Raw genomic sequence first — 17,636 nt, forward strand, 5'->3', positions numbered from 1 at the left:
CAATATATCTTCAAGTCATTTCAAGATATCGTTTTTTCATTTAATATATCTTTAAAACAATGTAATATGTATGTAGCTCTTCATACATGTGAAAACGACTTGCCATAGGACTACATCATTGTCGACAGAGTAGACGCATTTATTATCTAAACATGATGCAAGCAGCTTTGTGAGTGTTAGTGTTATATATTGATGGGCATACTTACCTGATATATTCCTGATATATTATTTATTTATATTTATATTTATATCAATGTTCATCCAAAGTTCACAATCCAATAACGTCTACTTACCTAATATATATGTTTTTATTTCACAAAGTCTATTTACGAAACACTAAATGTTTATCCAAAGTTCACAATACAATAAAGTCATCATATCAATGTTCATCCTTTTTAAAATTGTATATGGTGACGTTTTCGCCATAACATTTGTAGCCGTTTTCGCCAAGGGAAGGTTCCGTTCTGTCCAAACGGTGACGTTTTCGCCAGGTGCCGTTTTGCTGTGGTGACGTTTTAGCCTGCACCCTGCCATGGGACTACATCATTAGGGGGTCTTGTCTGCTGGACCTCATTGCGGCTCTCGGCGGATACACACACCATTTTTTACGTATGTCTTACGTTAAATGTTTCATTATTTGTTTTATCTCACACCCCTTCCAAAGTAACGTAGACAAACGGTTTTACCAAAACTCAGTCACATTTTTATGCAATGATTAAGTCTTTTCAGTCTGAGATACTCGCCCAGCTGCATATTTTGGAAAACAGCTGATTGTGACAATTACTCACTTGGCTAATGGGCGATGTTTCCAAAGAAATCGCCATTTATGTGGGTACTCAAAACTGAGATGATCCCCCAGTAATAAAAGTATTCTAGAAGAAGAACTTCGAAAAACAAAAAGGAACCTTGAACAACTTTAATTTCAGATTAAGGCTGAGACAATCGAGACTTCTCCAGCCATTCAAGGCTTATCATCCGGTCTGTAGGGTCTGGGAGACTCGCGTAGATCACCAGTCCTGTTTCCATAGCTTGTATTCCTGACAACACTTTGAGTATTATACGTTCCCCGAAAGTGCACTTGTTTACGAACACTGCCGGAGTTACCCGAAGCCGTTCAGTCTCCTTGCTGGTTGTCGCAAAACGCCGCCATGAACGAGAGCGACAAGCCTACAAACGACAGTTTAGCTGCCAGTCTGGTCGAAGGTTTGTTTGTAGCAGACGAAACTTTTGATATTTCATTAATTGCCTTTTGTCAGCTCCTAATGGTGACTTAAATGCTTCAGTCATACCAGAAAACGCTGATATACTGCCAGTTCTCCATTGCCCTAATTTCCATTTTGAAAAGAACTCCGGCTAAGCTGACGTTCAGTGCTCGTTTGCAGATAGGCCCAGGCACATGTAACATGTTGCTACTTTAGACTGGCATACTCATTGGAAACCACGACATTTCATCAGTCTCCTTTGTTACACTATATGGTAACACTATCCGGAAGTATGTGAATGTGTAATCATACAATCTGAAATATTTCGGACAGCGAATTTAGATTAGGATTTAACAGACTATCCCTCCTCTGGCTCGTTTGTAGTCTATGCCAGAATGGGCCTCATGATTTGGAGAACTGTTGTTTTATTAACTATATTCATCATCATTGTTAGGTATTTCAGTGTTGATGAAATTATTCATATAATTAATGTATCTCTTAATTTCCTGGCAAATTCCAAAATATGATAAATTTAACATCTAAAATATGTGCATTCTAAATCTTAGTGATATTGATTTCAGAGTAAGAATTCAATAAAATGTGGCTAGTGAAAATCTATATTGCTTGACCATATGGATCACAGGTTCAATATCATGATCTCTTTACATGTTTCAGATTTGTGACAGTGCCATTAGTTAAGGCTGCTGGTTAGCAACCAGTTACCTCTGCATGCCAGCTATTGCCAACACCTGACTGTGGCATTTGAGAAGACAGCTTGATTTGTACTTTCATAGTATTTCACACATCAACAGATCACTAAAGCAATAGGCTACAAGAGTTACAATCAATTTGTCTTAACAAGTTCTACAACCATGTGTTGGCAATAACTGGTATGCGGCGATAACCGACCATTAGTAATGATATCTTTTATTATGAAGTTCTTTGCCCCATTATTTAGAGAGACTGAATTCCAATTTGAGAAGTAAAGAATATTCATACATAATATTATTAACTGTCCATAGAGAAATCAATTCATAATTGTATCACACATCAAATTCTTTTATCGTATATTCATATTGTATTTGTGTTACATCCTTCACATTTTTGTTGCAGGAACTGAAACAGACAATGACAGTGATGAAGACATTCACTACTGTAAGAAATGCAAAATGGTTTTCACCAATATTCAAGCGTATTTGGAACATAAGATCCGCCACGATAATTTCAAGGTGACATATGCTCGATCTCACAAGGATCGTCGAATGGTGCTACCCAAGCTAGTCCAGAAGCCAAACAACAACACACAACAGGATGGAACATCACAAACATCTGTGGAGAATGGAGAAGGAAACAATACAGAAGGAAATGAGGGGAAGGAAAATCAAACTCGAAAGAGAAGTAAGGACATATTCAATCTAGATGTCCATATTTTCAGACTGCCGCCATATAACTGGAACATTGCAGAGTATGGCGTTTAACAAATAAACCAATTGCAGTCAGACCTCATATATCTGAACTTCAGATAGCCCAATACCTCGGTTTTCGATCATTCTTCACAAAAACTGAAATTTTCCAGTTAAATTGACCTTGTATGTCCAAATGTTCGACTTCCGTATCCGAATGGTCAATTTTGGTAACAAAACATCTTCATTGGGAAGATGTCCGGTGTTTAGCGCTTCTCAACAGTGCTCACTTTTGATCAGTCCTATATCAAAACCAAAGGTCTGTTGTGGGTGAGATATCAAAACACGAAGTCAGTCATGTCTACCACTTAATACGATGAGTATATGGATGACAACTTCTTTTTATTGTCGAACACAACGTTTCTGGGCTACTTTTTGCCCCTTCTTCAGATGACTTGTCAGCGTTTTGAGCATCGCCTTTGTGCGGTGGAAGTCAGCGCTATATAAATACTCTTATTCAGTTGGGTTTTCTTTTAAGCTTACTGCCTCGGTCCTGATCCAGATATCCGAAAGATTTGTTTGTCTGAACAATTCAATAAAAAAACAAAGTGTTCGGATAAACAAGGTTTGACTGTATTGAAAAAGTATGGTTGTAAATCTAATTACAGATACCAAAACAGGGGTTCAAAAATATGTTGAAAAGCCTCTTGGCATAGGGCAACTGATTTCAAGAAAGTAACTTGTCCTGACTAATTTTCTACTCGCCCTGATTTTGCATGATGTTAATGTTTATTAGACTATTTATTGAAGAGTGATAATTCCACTCTCTGCAAGCTCTACTTTATTATTATTGCCAACCTTAATTGCTTCAATGTGAGCAGACTTGAAATTAAATCCAAGATTATTTGCAGTTTGAAACCACATATGGAAATTATCTAGTAGTCAAGTAAGATACCATCATTTGATTCCCCGAAATGAAAAGTGACTTGTCCTGGGCGTTGGGCGATGGAATTTTTTACTCCCTGCGGAAGAAAATGATTAACTTCTGTAAGGTAGCCAGCTCCAACTATACCCTGTACAAAAAGATAGATAGTTTTCAGATGTATACTTTATGTTAATAAGTATTCCACAGATCTCAACAAATTGTTATCATTTGGGCCGCACAAGTCATTGGCACTGACTGGTTGTTCATACCACACATGAAACAGCTGAATGTTGATGTGAAGGTTGTCTGTTCTCAGTATCTTACATGGCCCCCATGATATGAACATTCCGAAAGATGGTAGAGCTGTGAAAATCTTACAAAATGTCAACTGGAGAAGGAAAGCTCTGACCATGCTGAAATGTTGACCATTGTAAAATAGACGGTAATAGACGACCAAGATGGGCCCCCATGATTTGAACATTACGAAAGATGGTAGAGCTGTGAAAATCTTACAGAATGTCAACTGGAGAAGGAAAGCTCTGACCATGCTGAAATGTTGACCATTGTAAAATAGACGGTAAATTCGTTGACTTGTTACAACCTGATTTTCCATCTGGACATAAGCTACAATGGCAGATTTTAACTAGTTAGTAGTAGTAGTAGTAGTAGTCTTCCATGATGATAAATCCTTTCTATACCGTAGACATGTTTAGTTACTGATTATTTGTAGTCTTCTGTCATTGTACTTCATGAATATCAATTGACTTTACCAAATTTATTTGCTTTCAGAACGAAAGAAACGTCAATCAGAAGTAGATGTTCAGCTTATTGCAGAAAGAAGTACATATATTTGTACCAGTTGTGATAAAAAATTTCACAGGTGAGAATGGGGGGAGTTTGCCTTGGTCCACCAATGTACTAGCAAAGTATTTTGAATTCTTTTGCTTACTTCAGTTGATGATGACTTTGTTTGAATCAAAGCACAAAACTTTATCATTGAATGAAGTAATTATTTCAGTCTGAAATTGATTTTGTGTCTTATCAGAACAGAAACAATTTTAATTTAATATGCAGACTTTCTATGTATTGATCACACTGAATCAAACCGCCGTACTCTTCTCACTAAACAGGAGTAGGGCATAGTATTCACATCCATTTAGAACTTCTCAATGTTAATGTAAAGGATGCTATATTTTGCATCCAGTAAAATGCCATAGGATATATTTCCCAAGAGCAGAAAAAGCGAAATGTGAATCACTTCAAACTTTCCTACAGTGATTGAGTGAAAGGTTGGATATATTGTTGAAAGTTTTATTAGCTCAAGGTCATCCAAACACTGAAAAATTGTTGTTAGTTCAGATCATTTACAAAACTATTACTTCACTGTGACTGAATATATATATTAAATATGGGTGATTGCAGTATTGTTTGCACACCATCTAGTTACTTATATTGTAGTTTTGACATCTTTATATGTCTGTTAGATCAATGGAAGAAGAAAACTTCTTCTTTAAGAACCATGGCTATTTATTCGGTACAGACTTACATCAGAGATACGTGCTGCAACGTCTGCTAACTTACTCTCATCACTGCCTAGATACCTAACGGTGCACACCACATGACAATATGTAAAAATCATGGTTACGTCACAAATTATCTTACCTCAGCATTCAGTAGTTCCTACTGAGACAGCTATGCTGGATATAAATCATGAGATGTCATGGAGATTTCATGAGACTAGCAACATCATGCTTTCCAAACCACAACCTAACATATAAATATTCTCTATATAAAGAGAAGCAACTCTGCGTTGGCACATCCAGTACGAGCACACCAATGATGATGGGGATGAGGAGGAGGCAGAGGATGTTGACAGCCATGAAGAAGATGAGACATACACTGTCAAGAATGACCCTGAGTTTAAAAAGGTCAAGGCCACTGAAGAGGATGCTGCCAACAGGCCCTACAGTTGTGAACACTGCGGGAATAGGTTTAAAGATGTAGGTGTATTGTATTTTTTATTAATATATTAATATGTTAGTGAATGCCCTTACAGACCCTTAATATCAGTCAAAAGGTCTGTGTGTTTTTCTTCTTAGCAATATGCCTCATTTTAATGTGGATTGATAACTGGGGTTTGTGTCCCTCTAAGAAGGTATTAGTAGAATCTTCTTAGAATTTCACTAGTGGGAAGAAGGTTGTCACTGAACAGATTGAGGAAGATAAATTGCCTGCCAAGGAATTTTTGTGTAGAATAATGGAAGGAGGTTGTCACTGACCAGAATAAGCAAGATAAATTGCCTGCCAAAGAATTTCAGGTACATGCTGATTTACTGTGATCTAGTAATTAAAGTGTTTGCTTGTCACGCTGAAAACCCAGATTCGATTCCCCACATGGGTACTATGTGTGAAGCCCATTTCTTTTGTCACCTGCTGTGATATTGCTAGAATATTGCTAAATAATACCTGTATGTATACCAGTTGATACCTGTTTTGGTGAAAGTTAGAAAAGTAACATAAACCTTGTGCAAAGGAATTACAAGTGATTCTTTGAGTGCGAGTTTGGCAGAACACTTTGTATTGTAAAATGAATTGTTTTCATCTGAGTACATTTTACTTTTCAGTGTCTTTTATTCAAATATTTATGTTTTAAGGTGAATGTGATGAAGACACACATGTTGACACACAGCAACAAGAGGCACTTCCCATGTACCATTCAGGGTTGTCCATATGCATTCAAAACAAAAGGTTCCTTGACAAGGCATATGAGGAGACACACAGGTTGGTATTGTTGCAGAGGATAGCATCCTGATCATTTAACATCTATTATAAGATGCTTCGGTGAAAGATCAAAGGCGCCGACAGTACTTTATCAGACGATAATGTGCACTTTTTGCATTACGTCACAATGTGTTGACGTCGCTGGGCCATTCCAGTCTGCTCCCTCGTAATCGAACTTTTTTGCATTACGTCACAATGTAAACAACGTCACGATGGATGTCAGTTACCATCGCCTCCTCGTACAGCCTCCCACAGTAGACTGCTTCATTGCATCCCGTTTCTTGGTTTGCAGTTGCATCAAACAGCTAACATCATTGGTGGAAACATTATGTTTATGTTTTCTGAAGGATAAAATTCCCCATAATTAAAATGATCTAGAGAAGATATTTAACCCGAACATAAACCTTCACCAAATTGTTCATGCATTTGTTTTTCTTGTAACGTTTGTCTTAACGTAGGGGGCTGACACGTCAAAAGAACAGCGCGTCAGTTAGCCCTGTGCAAGGATTCATATTTTAGGTCACAGACACCGTCATTTGTTTTCTGCCATAGATTAATTGAAATTAGGCTTTGAAATGATTAAATACGACATCTTAGAGAAGAAATACAGAGGACGCAGCATCCTCGTGCTTTAACTATAATAGTTTAGGGCGAAAGTGTGCTTTATTACACTATACATGGTGGTAGAACGAACTGTATTTTGTCCATTCAAATGTCCATTCATCTGGTAACAACCGAATATTTTTCAATGTCCAGGCCTATGAGGCATAAGTTTGCAATGATGACCCTAGCTATGGTGTCAGTTGAATTCACCAAAACTGAAACTGTATTTAGGCCCAGTTAACAAATGCGTGTCTTGTAGTTTCTTGACTGTTTAAAATTAGGCAAAACTTTGACCCAAGTATTGATTTTGTAAGTAAAAATTTTTTTACAACCAAGACATCTCTATTCTCACAATACATTTTAAACATGTTCTGTTCAAAAAGGAATGTCAGCATGAAGTGTTTGTGTCATGTGAGGTATGGGTTGTCTATCATATTTACAGAAGAGGAATGTATTTTGACATCATAACTATGTATAATAGAAATGATCCATGTGTGATGTTAATGTTATGTTCCTGCAAGTATTTGAATCTGTTTACAGGTGAACGTCCATATTCCTGTGAGATGTGTGGGAGAAGTTTTACTGAGTCCGGAGCTCTCACAAGGCATATGAAGTCCAGGTACTAGTTCTTCACTGTTCTTACATGGACCAGTCAGTTGATGTGTAGTTTATCAAAGAAGCAGAACCTAAAATCTGGATTAGAAACAATTTCACGATTGCTGTGTAGATTTCATTCCATCAGCTTCACATCAGCGGATATTTTCCAAACAGTTAAGTCCTCACAAGTGCATTGATGAACTTGCTGGGTCTAACTGTATTTTTATTGCAATACTGCCAGATCATTAAACAGATCATCTTGACTGGGAACCGCCATTTTGTTTTAAGCAAATTCAAGTAATACGAGCGATGGAATCTCATTGGTCATTATGATGGAAACTGTGGAAACAGGACAAAGGGTATAACCCAATTCACTGACTCACTCAGTTTGGTGATATGCCTGCTTGTCACTATTGTAGAACACCCTGCACAGCAAAGAGTGATGCTGACTTGCCAAGATACAGAAAAAAGTGGGACTTTGTACCCAACATCCCTGCTGTGATAAACATGCCTACTGATGGTGATGGCAGTGTCCAGCTGCTCGAGTCTGTGGATGCAAGCAAAGGCTTTGTCTCCACAGAGGTGGCATCCATCATCCAGTCAGTCGTCGCTGATGTTGTGGCAGGAGAGGAAGGAGAAGGTGCCATCCACCAGGACACAGATCCCATTGAGCAAGTCATTACAGAGGTGGCAAGTTCACAGGTAAGCAACAATGTCAAGCCTCACTACAGGACCATTCTTGGCTTGGAGAATAATTTTCCTGGGGTATTATCATAACTCAGTATGATATTTATGTAAGGTTTAGGTGTGTTAGACATAGTGGTTTAAAAGATCAGAACATTTATGCCATTAGACCAATAGCAAAACTTGAAAAACTGAATCTTTAACAGTTGCTTATGAATCATGTAGCTGGTCAGGGAATATTTGTTAAATGCTTTTTTTAAATGATTTTTTTTAATTTTCTTGGTTTTAATATTTACAACGTTTACATTTACATTCACTGCCATTGATTTGTGATACAGGAAACAACAGTGGATCTGGCCAGTGTGACGGCAGAAGAGGAAGCCATTAAGCTGGAGAACCTCCTCCCAACACAGTGCAGGGTGAGTGTACTGGTGCAGCCTGCATCATAGCATAACCAAAGTAGAAGTACTTGAACATCAGTACCACTGCCATCACTGGAGGAAAAATGTTTACTCAGCAAATTTGTATCTTTCACTTTTGACCATATATATATGATGTATCAGAGATACCACTCTGTAAGTATTGCAGCTGGAACTGGAGCAGTACTGGACATGGTTCATTATACATATGAAGATCCAGGTTTGAATTGGATGATACTGGATTGTCTGGTCCAGACTCAATTACTTACAGACCGCCACCATATAGCTAGAATATTGCTCAATGCGGCATTACACAACAAACCAACCAATTATTACGCCTGATCTGCCTGCATATTAATTTGGCCTGAAAGCATGGAAGCATACTTAAAATACCATGCGCAGTAGGTCCCCCATCCTCGATATCTCCAGGGTATACGTTCCGATACGTTTCCACTATACCCTGGACGCATCTACAGCTCTGCCAGATAAATTTATTACCTCCCTTTGCTGGCTCTGCCTTCTCACACTAGCCAGTCAGCTAGGCCGCCGTTATAACAGAGCTTGCCAGTGTCAACAAAGGTAGCAGTAGCAACTGCGAAGGTTTGCCCACATTGCGTCCCAGATTTGAGGGAAATCATACAAACAAATTGACAGGTCCGAAACTTTAAAACAACATATGCAAGAACGCCTTCTACCTCTTCCAGAGAACCTCTGCATGGTTTGTGTTGCCAAGTATAATCGGTTAGATACTTCAAAAAACGAAAGTGAGTTGTGATTGGTTCGCTCAACTTCCCAGTGTAGACAACTGACTGGATGAAAAGACAGTCAAGGGAGGTAATAAATTTATCTGGCAGAGCCGTAGATGCGTCCAGGGTATAGTGGAAACTTATCTGAATGTATACCCTGGAGATATCGAGGATGTAGGTCCCCAGCACACCTATGATTTATCATGAAGTCAAGACTTAGTGACCTGTTTGTCATTGTGTCATTGTACCCTGATGATGTCATTAGATCAGTGTCAAACAGGGTTCTGTCATATAGCTGCAATAATGCTGTGTGTGTTGTAAGGAACAGAATGATCAGCTAATCTTTTGTAGGCAGCATTGTTCTGACAGTGTTCTGACATTGTTCTGACTTGAGTTTAGTATGAAATACACAGTAAGAGGGACACACTTCTATTGTTTATATGATTTTGTTGGTATGTGTCATATTAGTCCTCTGCAATTGTCTGTTACCAGATAGCTTAGGCTATAAATCTGCATAGAGATAGTAATAAAAATAATGATGTTATTGATATTATTATTATTGATATTATATAGCAGTGAACTTAATGAACTTAAAGCTCCAAGCGCATACAACACGATGGGCATTATTACCCTGAATACACAAGCTGTCTGTGAGGTCCTGGAAGGTTAATAATCATATGACTTATCCCGCTGGGTACCCATATTCTGCTGGGTGAACAGAGGCAATTATTTAACAAACTTACTTGCATTTAAGGCGAGACCACATGTGAGCACCATTGTGAGGCAAGACTAAGTCCTAGAAATTCTCAGGAATCAAGCTGTCAAACTCATTCACCCATCCAAGGATGTATCCAGTATCACATAATATGCATATATAATTACTCAAAAGATGTACAATTTACATCATGTGTGTTAATTTCAGGTTTGCAGAGAGGACTTCCTCACTATTGAGGTGTTGCGACATCACCTCCGCTCTCACCTGGCCGACACCCCCTTCAGGTGTGGTTTGTGTCATTTTGTGACGGAGAAGAGGGAGGAACTTCAGGGACACATGATGTCACAGCATCAAACACAGCTCAAGGTACATCTAACAGCCATTGATGTAAACACAAGCCATTTAATCAACACTAATACAGGGACACCCTGACACAAGAGACGTGTGTATTTTACTTGGAGATTGCATAAGTTTAGTATTAAGAATATGTTATGATCACTGTTGGACTGAAGCATCAGTGATTCTTTGGTTCAAGAGTTCTAGGATATTTCACTAACAAGTGAATGACTCCATACCGAGAGTTTAATAAGGGAAAGAAATAATTCAAATAGAAGCTTAAACTTTTACAATATTCAACTAATGTGGTGAGTAGAGGATACTAAACGACCTTTCGCTTGTTTGATACCAAATCATTAACTCGTTTAATGAAAATGATATTTTAAGGAAGCAAGTTTAGTATTCTGTTTATCACTCGCCAACATAAATTGACAGAAACTGCCACGAAATTCCCTACAGTGTGAGGACCCTCAGCATTCCACAAGTCAAGCAAGGTCTAGTAAAATTGCGACATTGGCATTAGCATTGTGACGTCACAACTTTGAACCATTTTGACGTCATACATCAGGTGGTATTACACTAGTGCAGTATTGCCGTAAAAATATTACACTGCAGTATCTTCAATGGGCGAGTAATGATATGCTTTATGGTCAACTACATCATCTGGAACTACTTCCAAGGATGTGTAGATCATCAGTTTGCAAATTACAGCTGGTTTGACTTTTGTCTTTTCAGGGATTTGAAAATGGTACAGTGGTGGCTGAAATCAAAGAGAAGTCTTACAGTTCTAATGATCACAGGTAAACACATCAGACACAATAAGTGGTGAAAGCGGTGTTTTCAGGACTCAATGGGCCTGTTTTGCTGTTATTCTTTTCAGAATAATTCCTGATACTGGTGATTAAGGTAGTAGTGGTTAAAGCCCATTTCAGGTGTTCACCACCATATTTCTGGATTATTGCTAAAAGTGGTGCAAAACTGAACTCACTCACAGCAAAGATGCCCTGAAACAAGTATGTGTACATCAGTGTGTTGTGATGCCTGTGTTGGTGGTGCATGTTTTTATCCATGTTAATGTCATATATATATGTAGGAACGCCCAGATAGCACTGAGACAGCTGCTGGAGCTACCCACACCGACTACAGCAGTACCAGAGGGAGACTCCCATGCCATGGGCTATGCCAAGTCCCTCCACAAGTGTCCTGCCTGCTCCAGGACATTCAGAGGGAGCAGCTATCTCAAGCAGCATATGAAGAGTCACACAGGTGAATCTTTATCTTGAGCATTTGGTGTCATTGCACCCCACTGCAACACGGTACAGGGAACTATGTGTCCGTCCACCCCATTTCTTGTTAATGCGAAATCTCATGACCTGTTGTACTCCATGTCTTCAAATTTGGTGACAGCCTACATTGGGGCATTATGCAGACATCGCTGGAATTCCTGGAATATTGCTGAGTGTGGCGTAAAACTAAACTCACTCACTCTTTTACCACTTTGCATACTCTTGTTAACGCAATATGTTATGAACAGTGTTACCCAATGTTTCCAATTGTGGTGACAGCCTACATTGGAGGATTATATTGGCACCAGTCGATTTGGGTGACCTTGATCTTATTTTCACGACTCTTTGACCACTTTTCAAACTCTTGTTTACATGATATCTCATGAACTGTTGTACTACATTATGAGTTACGTAGGCACCAGTTGATTTTGAAGACCTTGACCTTATCTTCAAGGTCACCATGACTCTAGTTGTTGCAATATCTCTTGAAATGTACCCAATGTCTTGAAATTTGGTAACAACCTACATTTGGGAATTACACAGACACCAGTCATTTTTGATGACCTTGACTTTATTTTCAAGGTACCCCTGACTCTTTGACCACTTCACACTCTTGTTAACATGATATCTGATGAACTGTTGTACCTAATGTCGTAAACTTTGTGACAGCCTACATTTGGGAATTAAGCAGACACCAGGCAGTCTGAGTGACCGAGATCTTATTATCAATGTAACCATGGCACTGTCCACTGTCAAACGTATGTTAACGCATGAAAACATTTACAACCAATGTCCTTAATTTTGATTATCCAGACACAAGTCATTTCATGCATCTTGTGTTTGAGTAAATAGTAGTAAATATGTTATAAATATTTCCTTCTTCTTAAGTGGCAAGGGACGTTGCCACATTAGTGGCAAACACTTGCTTTTCTTCCAATGCACAATGATTTGGACATTCATAAATATATAAAATGGATGCATGAATTCATACATTTCGCGAAACTAAACTGCCGCGCAATATAAGTATACCACTATGTGGGATGGCTGGTATCAATAAAGAAGAAATGAAATCTATATTGTTACTCAGTGTTGATGCTTCTCATACAGGTGTCACAGTTGTGTTTTGAACCTTAAGTTTGCAATGTTTTGTCAGTTGTTTTCAGCCAAGTAGCATTTTTTTTTGTGAAAAACAGTTTTCAGCATACACTTTCTTTTCGCCACTAGTTTAGTACCTCTTTACCTTAAGAAGTATTTTGAATTTCCTTTTCTCTGTGTTTTTTAAGTAAGAGATGTATATTTGGGATTTGATTATATTTTCAGGTGATCGCCCATACAAATGTCCAGTGTGCTTAAAAACATTTATAAGTAAAGACACACTGAATAAGCACATGAGTGCTCACAGTGAGGAACGTCATTACAAGTGTGGGGAATGTGGCAAGCTTTTTAAGAGAATCTCCCACGTCCGGGAACATCTTAAGATCCACAGCTCAGACAGACCTTTTGCATGTCGAATGTGTGAAAAGGCCTTCAAAACCAGTGTAAGTTGGTTTACTTCTATGTTTAAAAGAACATATCCAGTTTCAGATGAGCAATAAAAGTGAGGTAGATGTTCTTTATTTCATTTACCCATGAAGCTATGGGTTAGATTTGTTCTTCAGCAACTCATGCTTATCAAAAGAGTCAAATACTGAGCAATATAATCAGGATAAGGATCAGGTGATTTCTCTATCCTGACTGCATAGATCGATGCTCATGATGTCAAGGGCTGGATTGTCTCGTCACACTCAAATATTTACAGACCACTTGCAGATTGCTACATATTGCCTTAAAACTTACACCACTGTCACATCATATTTTATTCTTGACAATTCTTTTGGATGAGTAAACGATGACAGATATGATTTATTTTCTACAGAATGCCTTGAAGGTACATATGCGTACTCACAGTAATGTCATGCCATATGAGTGCCGCTACTGTCATCGACACTTCCGTGAAAAGGGGTCATTGGCACGACATCTGAGATCACACACTGGAGAAAAGCCCTTTAAGTGCCAGTACTGTAATCGATCCTTCTCGGAACATGGCACGCTCAATCGTCATCTCAAGGCTAAAGGTATACCAGCAGTATTTTCAAAGTGTCTTCTTGCGTAGAATTGATAATGTTATTCTGTGTTATCGACACCATGATAACTAAATTATAACACCAGCACTCAGACATTTGTGTTTTAACCAGTAAGGTTCAGTTATTACAGTTACAGTGACGTTCAAAACAGCTTGGGGGCGGAGTAGCCTTGTGCTTAAAATGTTTGCTTGTCATACCAAAGACCTGGCCTCGATTTCTCGAGTTTTTACTTAAGTTCAAGTTTTTGCTCAAATTTTAGAAAACACAGGACATGTACTTTCTAGAATGTAGTAGTAGACAATCTGAGTTGGGTGCACAGATTTCATTAGTTGCTTGGACTCGTTAAAAATTCAGCTGCCCCAAATTCTCAAACTCAGTTTGAGATTTGAGTAAAAACTTAGTTTGTTTCGAGAAATCGGGGCCTGAGTTTGATTTCCCGCATGGGTGCAATGTGTGAAACCGATTTCTGGTGTCCCACATCGTGATAGTGCTAAAAGCAGCTGAAAACTGAAAACTAATCTCACTCACTCACTCCAAAGAATTTGAACTGATACTGAAGTCAATGACTGCCATAAATGGAATCATTGTGATTAAATATTAAAAAAGCAAGGAAAATAAACAAAAATAAAATGCAGGAACAATACCACATACTACTATGACATGCAAGGTAAGAGATATCACAAGGCGCCAATGCAGTGTGAGCTATGTTTGCAGTTCCCTGCACCCGACAGGCCAGCCGTGAGGCTCTAGAGGAGGAGGAATACCCCACTGTGCTGGCCGAGTTCTCCTCTGTGGTGGCTGACACACAGCACTACCTCATCCCAGAGGAGGGAGATATACAGGAGGATGCTCTCAGTCAGGTAAATAGTTCAAGCCTCAGATCCATAGATGAGTGTATGTATTAATACATTGACTGTCATCATTCTAATCACCCTGTTTTGTTTTTGTTTTTTGAATATGTACAAGATTAACTTCCCAAGGCAAGCGTGTCTGTTGGGCCAACGTCAGTATAGGAAGAAAACATGGACAAAACTGAAAGTTTGATACACAGTAATGGAAACCTTTGAAAGATCTTTAATTAAACAAACATTTCTTCAGTTAAAAACATCAAAACTTCTTGCTTTTAGCCCCTTTGATCCATTTGACAGTGAAGCTGCTTTACTATAAATCCTATTGGGCAAATTGGGCTTGACCATTATTGTTGTAGGTACAGCAGTAGTTAAACCCCAGCCTGACTGTGTAACAACTGGCATGTCTAACAAATGGGAGACAACCTGAGTACACAGGCATTCTACCTTTGAAAGTTCCATGTGTTCTTTTAGCAGTGATTCATGATAGGTTCACATATTATTAGCTGACATACTGTTGCTCTATCTTTCACTTGGGATCATGTCCATGTTGGACTGAACCCAAGTAAACACTAGAATACATACTTTACTGAGAGAGTGAAATCCAAGGTATGACAGATGGTTACATTTAACCACTTTCTAAATGGCATGGTGTACTCTTGATGCATACAGTTGACTTGTTCGGGTTAATCAAATTCTTTCTTTTTTTCTGAATTTGGAACCAAACACCAAATATGTCAACTGTTTGAATCTGTGTAGAGTTATTTTAGAATGAAAATTTGGGTTATAAATGAAAACCAAAGGAGAGAAATTTGTGGGGACTGTGGGATGTGGGTGTTTGTGCAGTAAGTGTGGGAGGTGTGGCGTATTGCTTTGTTGTTGGGATGTTTGAAGTTGAAAAACAATGGTAGTAGACCTCACAGATTGGACAAGGCAGAGGCCATGGACTATTTTGCACATTAGATAAAGAAATTGCCCATTTAAATTTTGAAGTTTACTATTAGTACAAGGTCAATGGCCCATTCTAAATTCAGAAAATGGGTAATAATCCTGAAAATGACCCATTGTCAAAGTTTTCTATCCCAATCACTCAGACCTAATAAGTGAGCAGATAAGGAGTTCATTCACCTGTTCTTTGGATTCCCAAAATATTGTGATAAAAATATTCAGATTTGTTTAGCGTGACGTTTCTTAACACAGATAATAACACAGATAGAGTGAACAAGTGACCTTTGTGGCAATTTATGCAAACTACAAACAATGATGTGTTTTGTTTTTCATCCCCCAGCATACAACAGAGTATGTGGTGGTCCATACCGACCTGGCTGAAACTGTGCAGAATGTGGAGATCATTACGGAAGGAGAAGTGGATCCAGCTATCCTGGAGCAAGTATCTGCTGACGATGGTACATCATACATCGTTGTCAGCGATGGTGGTGACAACATTCGTGTCCTTGACCCTAACACAGGTCAGACTGTGGCTGTGATGCCAACTGAGTCTGAAGATGGACAAACACTGACTGTGTTGCCTTCAGAGAATGAGATCGAGGCTGTGGCAATGGCCCCACTGGTGGAGGACAGTGACGCCATTCAGCACGCCATGATGGTGGCCAATGTTGTGGAGGAGGAGGTTGGGAGGGATAATGTGGTTATGGAGGAGGAGGAAGAGGTTAAGTAAACATTGTCTGAAGGAAATAAAGTTGAGAGGAAAATGTGTCTCTGAAATTGGCCTCGTCAACGAACATTCACCTGCCAATTTTTCATTTCTGTTAAGTCAACACTCATTCATTCATCAGCACATCATTGAAAGCAGAACTTATTTCATGCCAGCACTATTCCTACATAGTGGCAGCAATCTCTAAAATATCATTTATATGAGATGGATGAAGATGCATCTGATCTTTGCTGTCTGAGGAAGTGACAGTGATGCCAGTAACTGACTGGAGCAGACTGTGTTATGGGAGATGTACGAACAATTCCCCATCAGGAAAATTCCCATGACATTCAGATAGGTAGCCAGCCTTCACAGATGTGTGACTTTGGCTATTTCTGTTATTAAAGTCTATTTATTACAAGCTAATATCAAATTCATGGAAAGCAAGTGCTAAAGACCATTATATAAATACCCTCTGTATATTTACCTCATTTATTCATGGAAAATTGTATGTATATGAAGAGTAAAATTATTACCAAGTGTTGTATTTATTACATTTTCATTATAATAAACTCTTTTTAGAGAATGTGTTTCTAATCCTTTCAGTATTATATTGATAACGAAGATGAGCTAAAAACTATACTGAGACTTTCAATAGAACAATCACACACAAAACAACATTTGGATAATACAAGCCATTCAGAGATGAGATAAGCATAGAAACTTGCATTCCAGATGTGCTAAGGCTGCTTTTGTAGATATCTCAGTTCAGCATGGATGCCCAGACTCTCAAACTCCACACCATTCTCTCCTTTATGCTTCTGACTTGTAAGCTTCTGCTAATGTTTGACACCAAAACACACTATGCAATAAACAATAGGTTGTCATATGAAAATCTGTATGATTTACTATACACTACAAACATGGTTTCATCAGTCATGAAGTAAGATTTTATTTCACTGATATAATTCATTTGCAGTCCAATATAGATGAGTCGTATGGCGAAACAACTAAACCAGTAGCCTAGTTATACAAAATGTTTATGCACACATCCCCTGACAAGATGAAGATGGATGACAGGGAGATGGTTTCAGTACTGTTACAACATCTCGGGTTATAAGGGAATATAACCCAATTTGTGTTGAAGCACTTGGGTCACAACTGGTAGATAGTGGATCTGAACTCAATATTAGCAGATCCTTTTCCTGAGGAGAATAGCTGACAGCAGGGATAGAGTGACTCAGACATCTAAATGGGGGAGTGAGTTCGGTTTTTTTACACTTTTAGCAATATTTCAGCAGTATCACAGTGGTG

General features: G+C 38.6%; 1 protein-coding gene across 1 annotated transcript; it reads left to right on the top strand.

Annotated features, from left to right (window-relative positions):
* Positions 1–1,122: 1,122 nt before the first annotated feature.
* On the top strand, positions 1,123–16,908 carry LOC137283630 (transcription factor E4F1-like). Its single transcript, XM_067815223.1, has 15 exons — positions 1,123–1,203; positions 2,316–2,600; positions 4,320–4,410; positions 5,326–5,530; positions 6,185–6,311; positions 7,455–7,533; positions 7,931–8,213; positions 8,534–8,614; positions 10,283–10,441; positions 11,147–11,211; positions 11,505–11,677; positions 13,018–13,235; positions 13,613–13,811; positions 14,535–14,680; positions 15,957–16,908. Exons 1-15 carry the CDS (start codon positions 1,149–1,151, stop codon positions 16,344–16,346), a joined length of 2,556 nt encoding a protein of 851 aa, XP_067671324.1. The 5' UTR covers positions 1,123–1,148; the 3' UTR covers positions 16,347–16,908.
* Positions 16,909–17,636: the final 728 nt, after the last annotated feature.

This window comes from Haliotis asinina, chromosome 5 (assembly GCF_037392515.1).
Source record: "Haliotis asinina isolate JCU_RB_2024 chromosome 5, JCU_Hal_asi_v2, whole genome shotgun sequence".
Taxonomy (NCBI): Eukaryota; Metazoa; Mollusca; class Gastropoda; order Lepetellida; family Haliotidae; genus Haliotis; species Haliotis asinina.

Coding starts and splice junctions, on each gene's coding strand:
- LOC137283630 (XM_067815223.1), top strand. CDS start 1,149: ATGAACGAGAGCGACAAGCCTACAAACGACAGTTTAGCTGCCAGTCTG. Junction 5,531..6,184: donor GCGGGAATAGGTTTAAAGAT/GTAGGTGTATTG, acceptor TTATGTTTTAAG/GTGAATGTGATGAAGACACA. Junction 10,442..11,146: donor AGCATCAAACACAGCTCAAG/GTACATCTAACA, acceptor TTGTCTTTTCAG/GGATTTGAAAATGGTACAGT.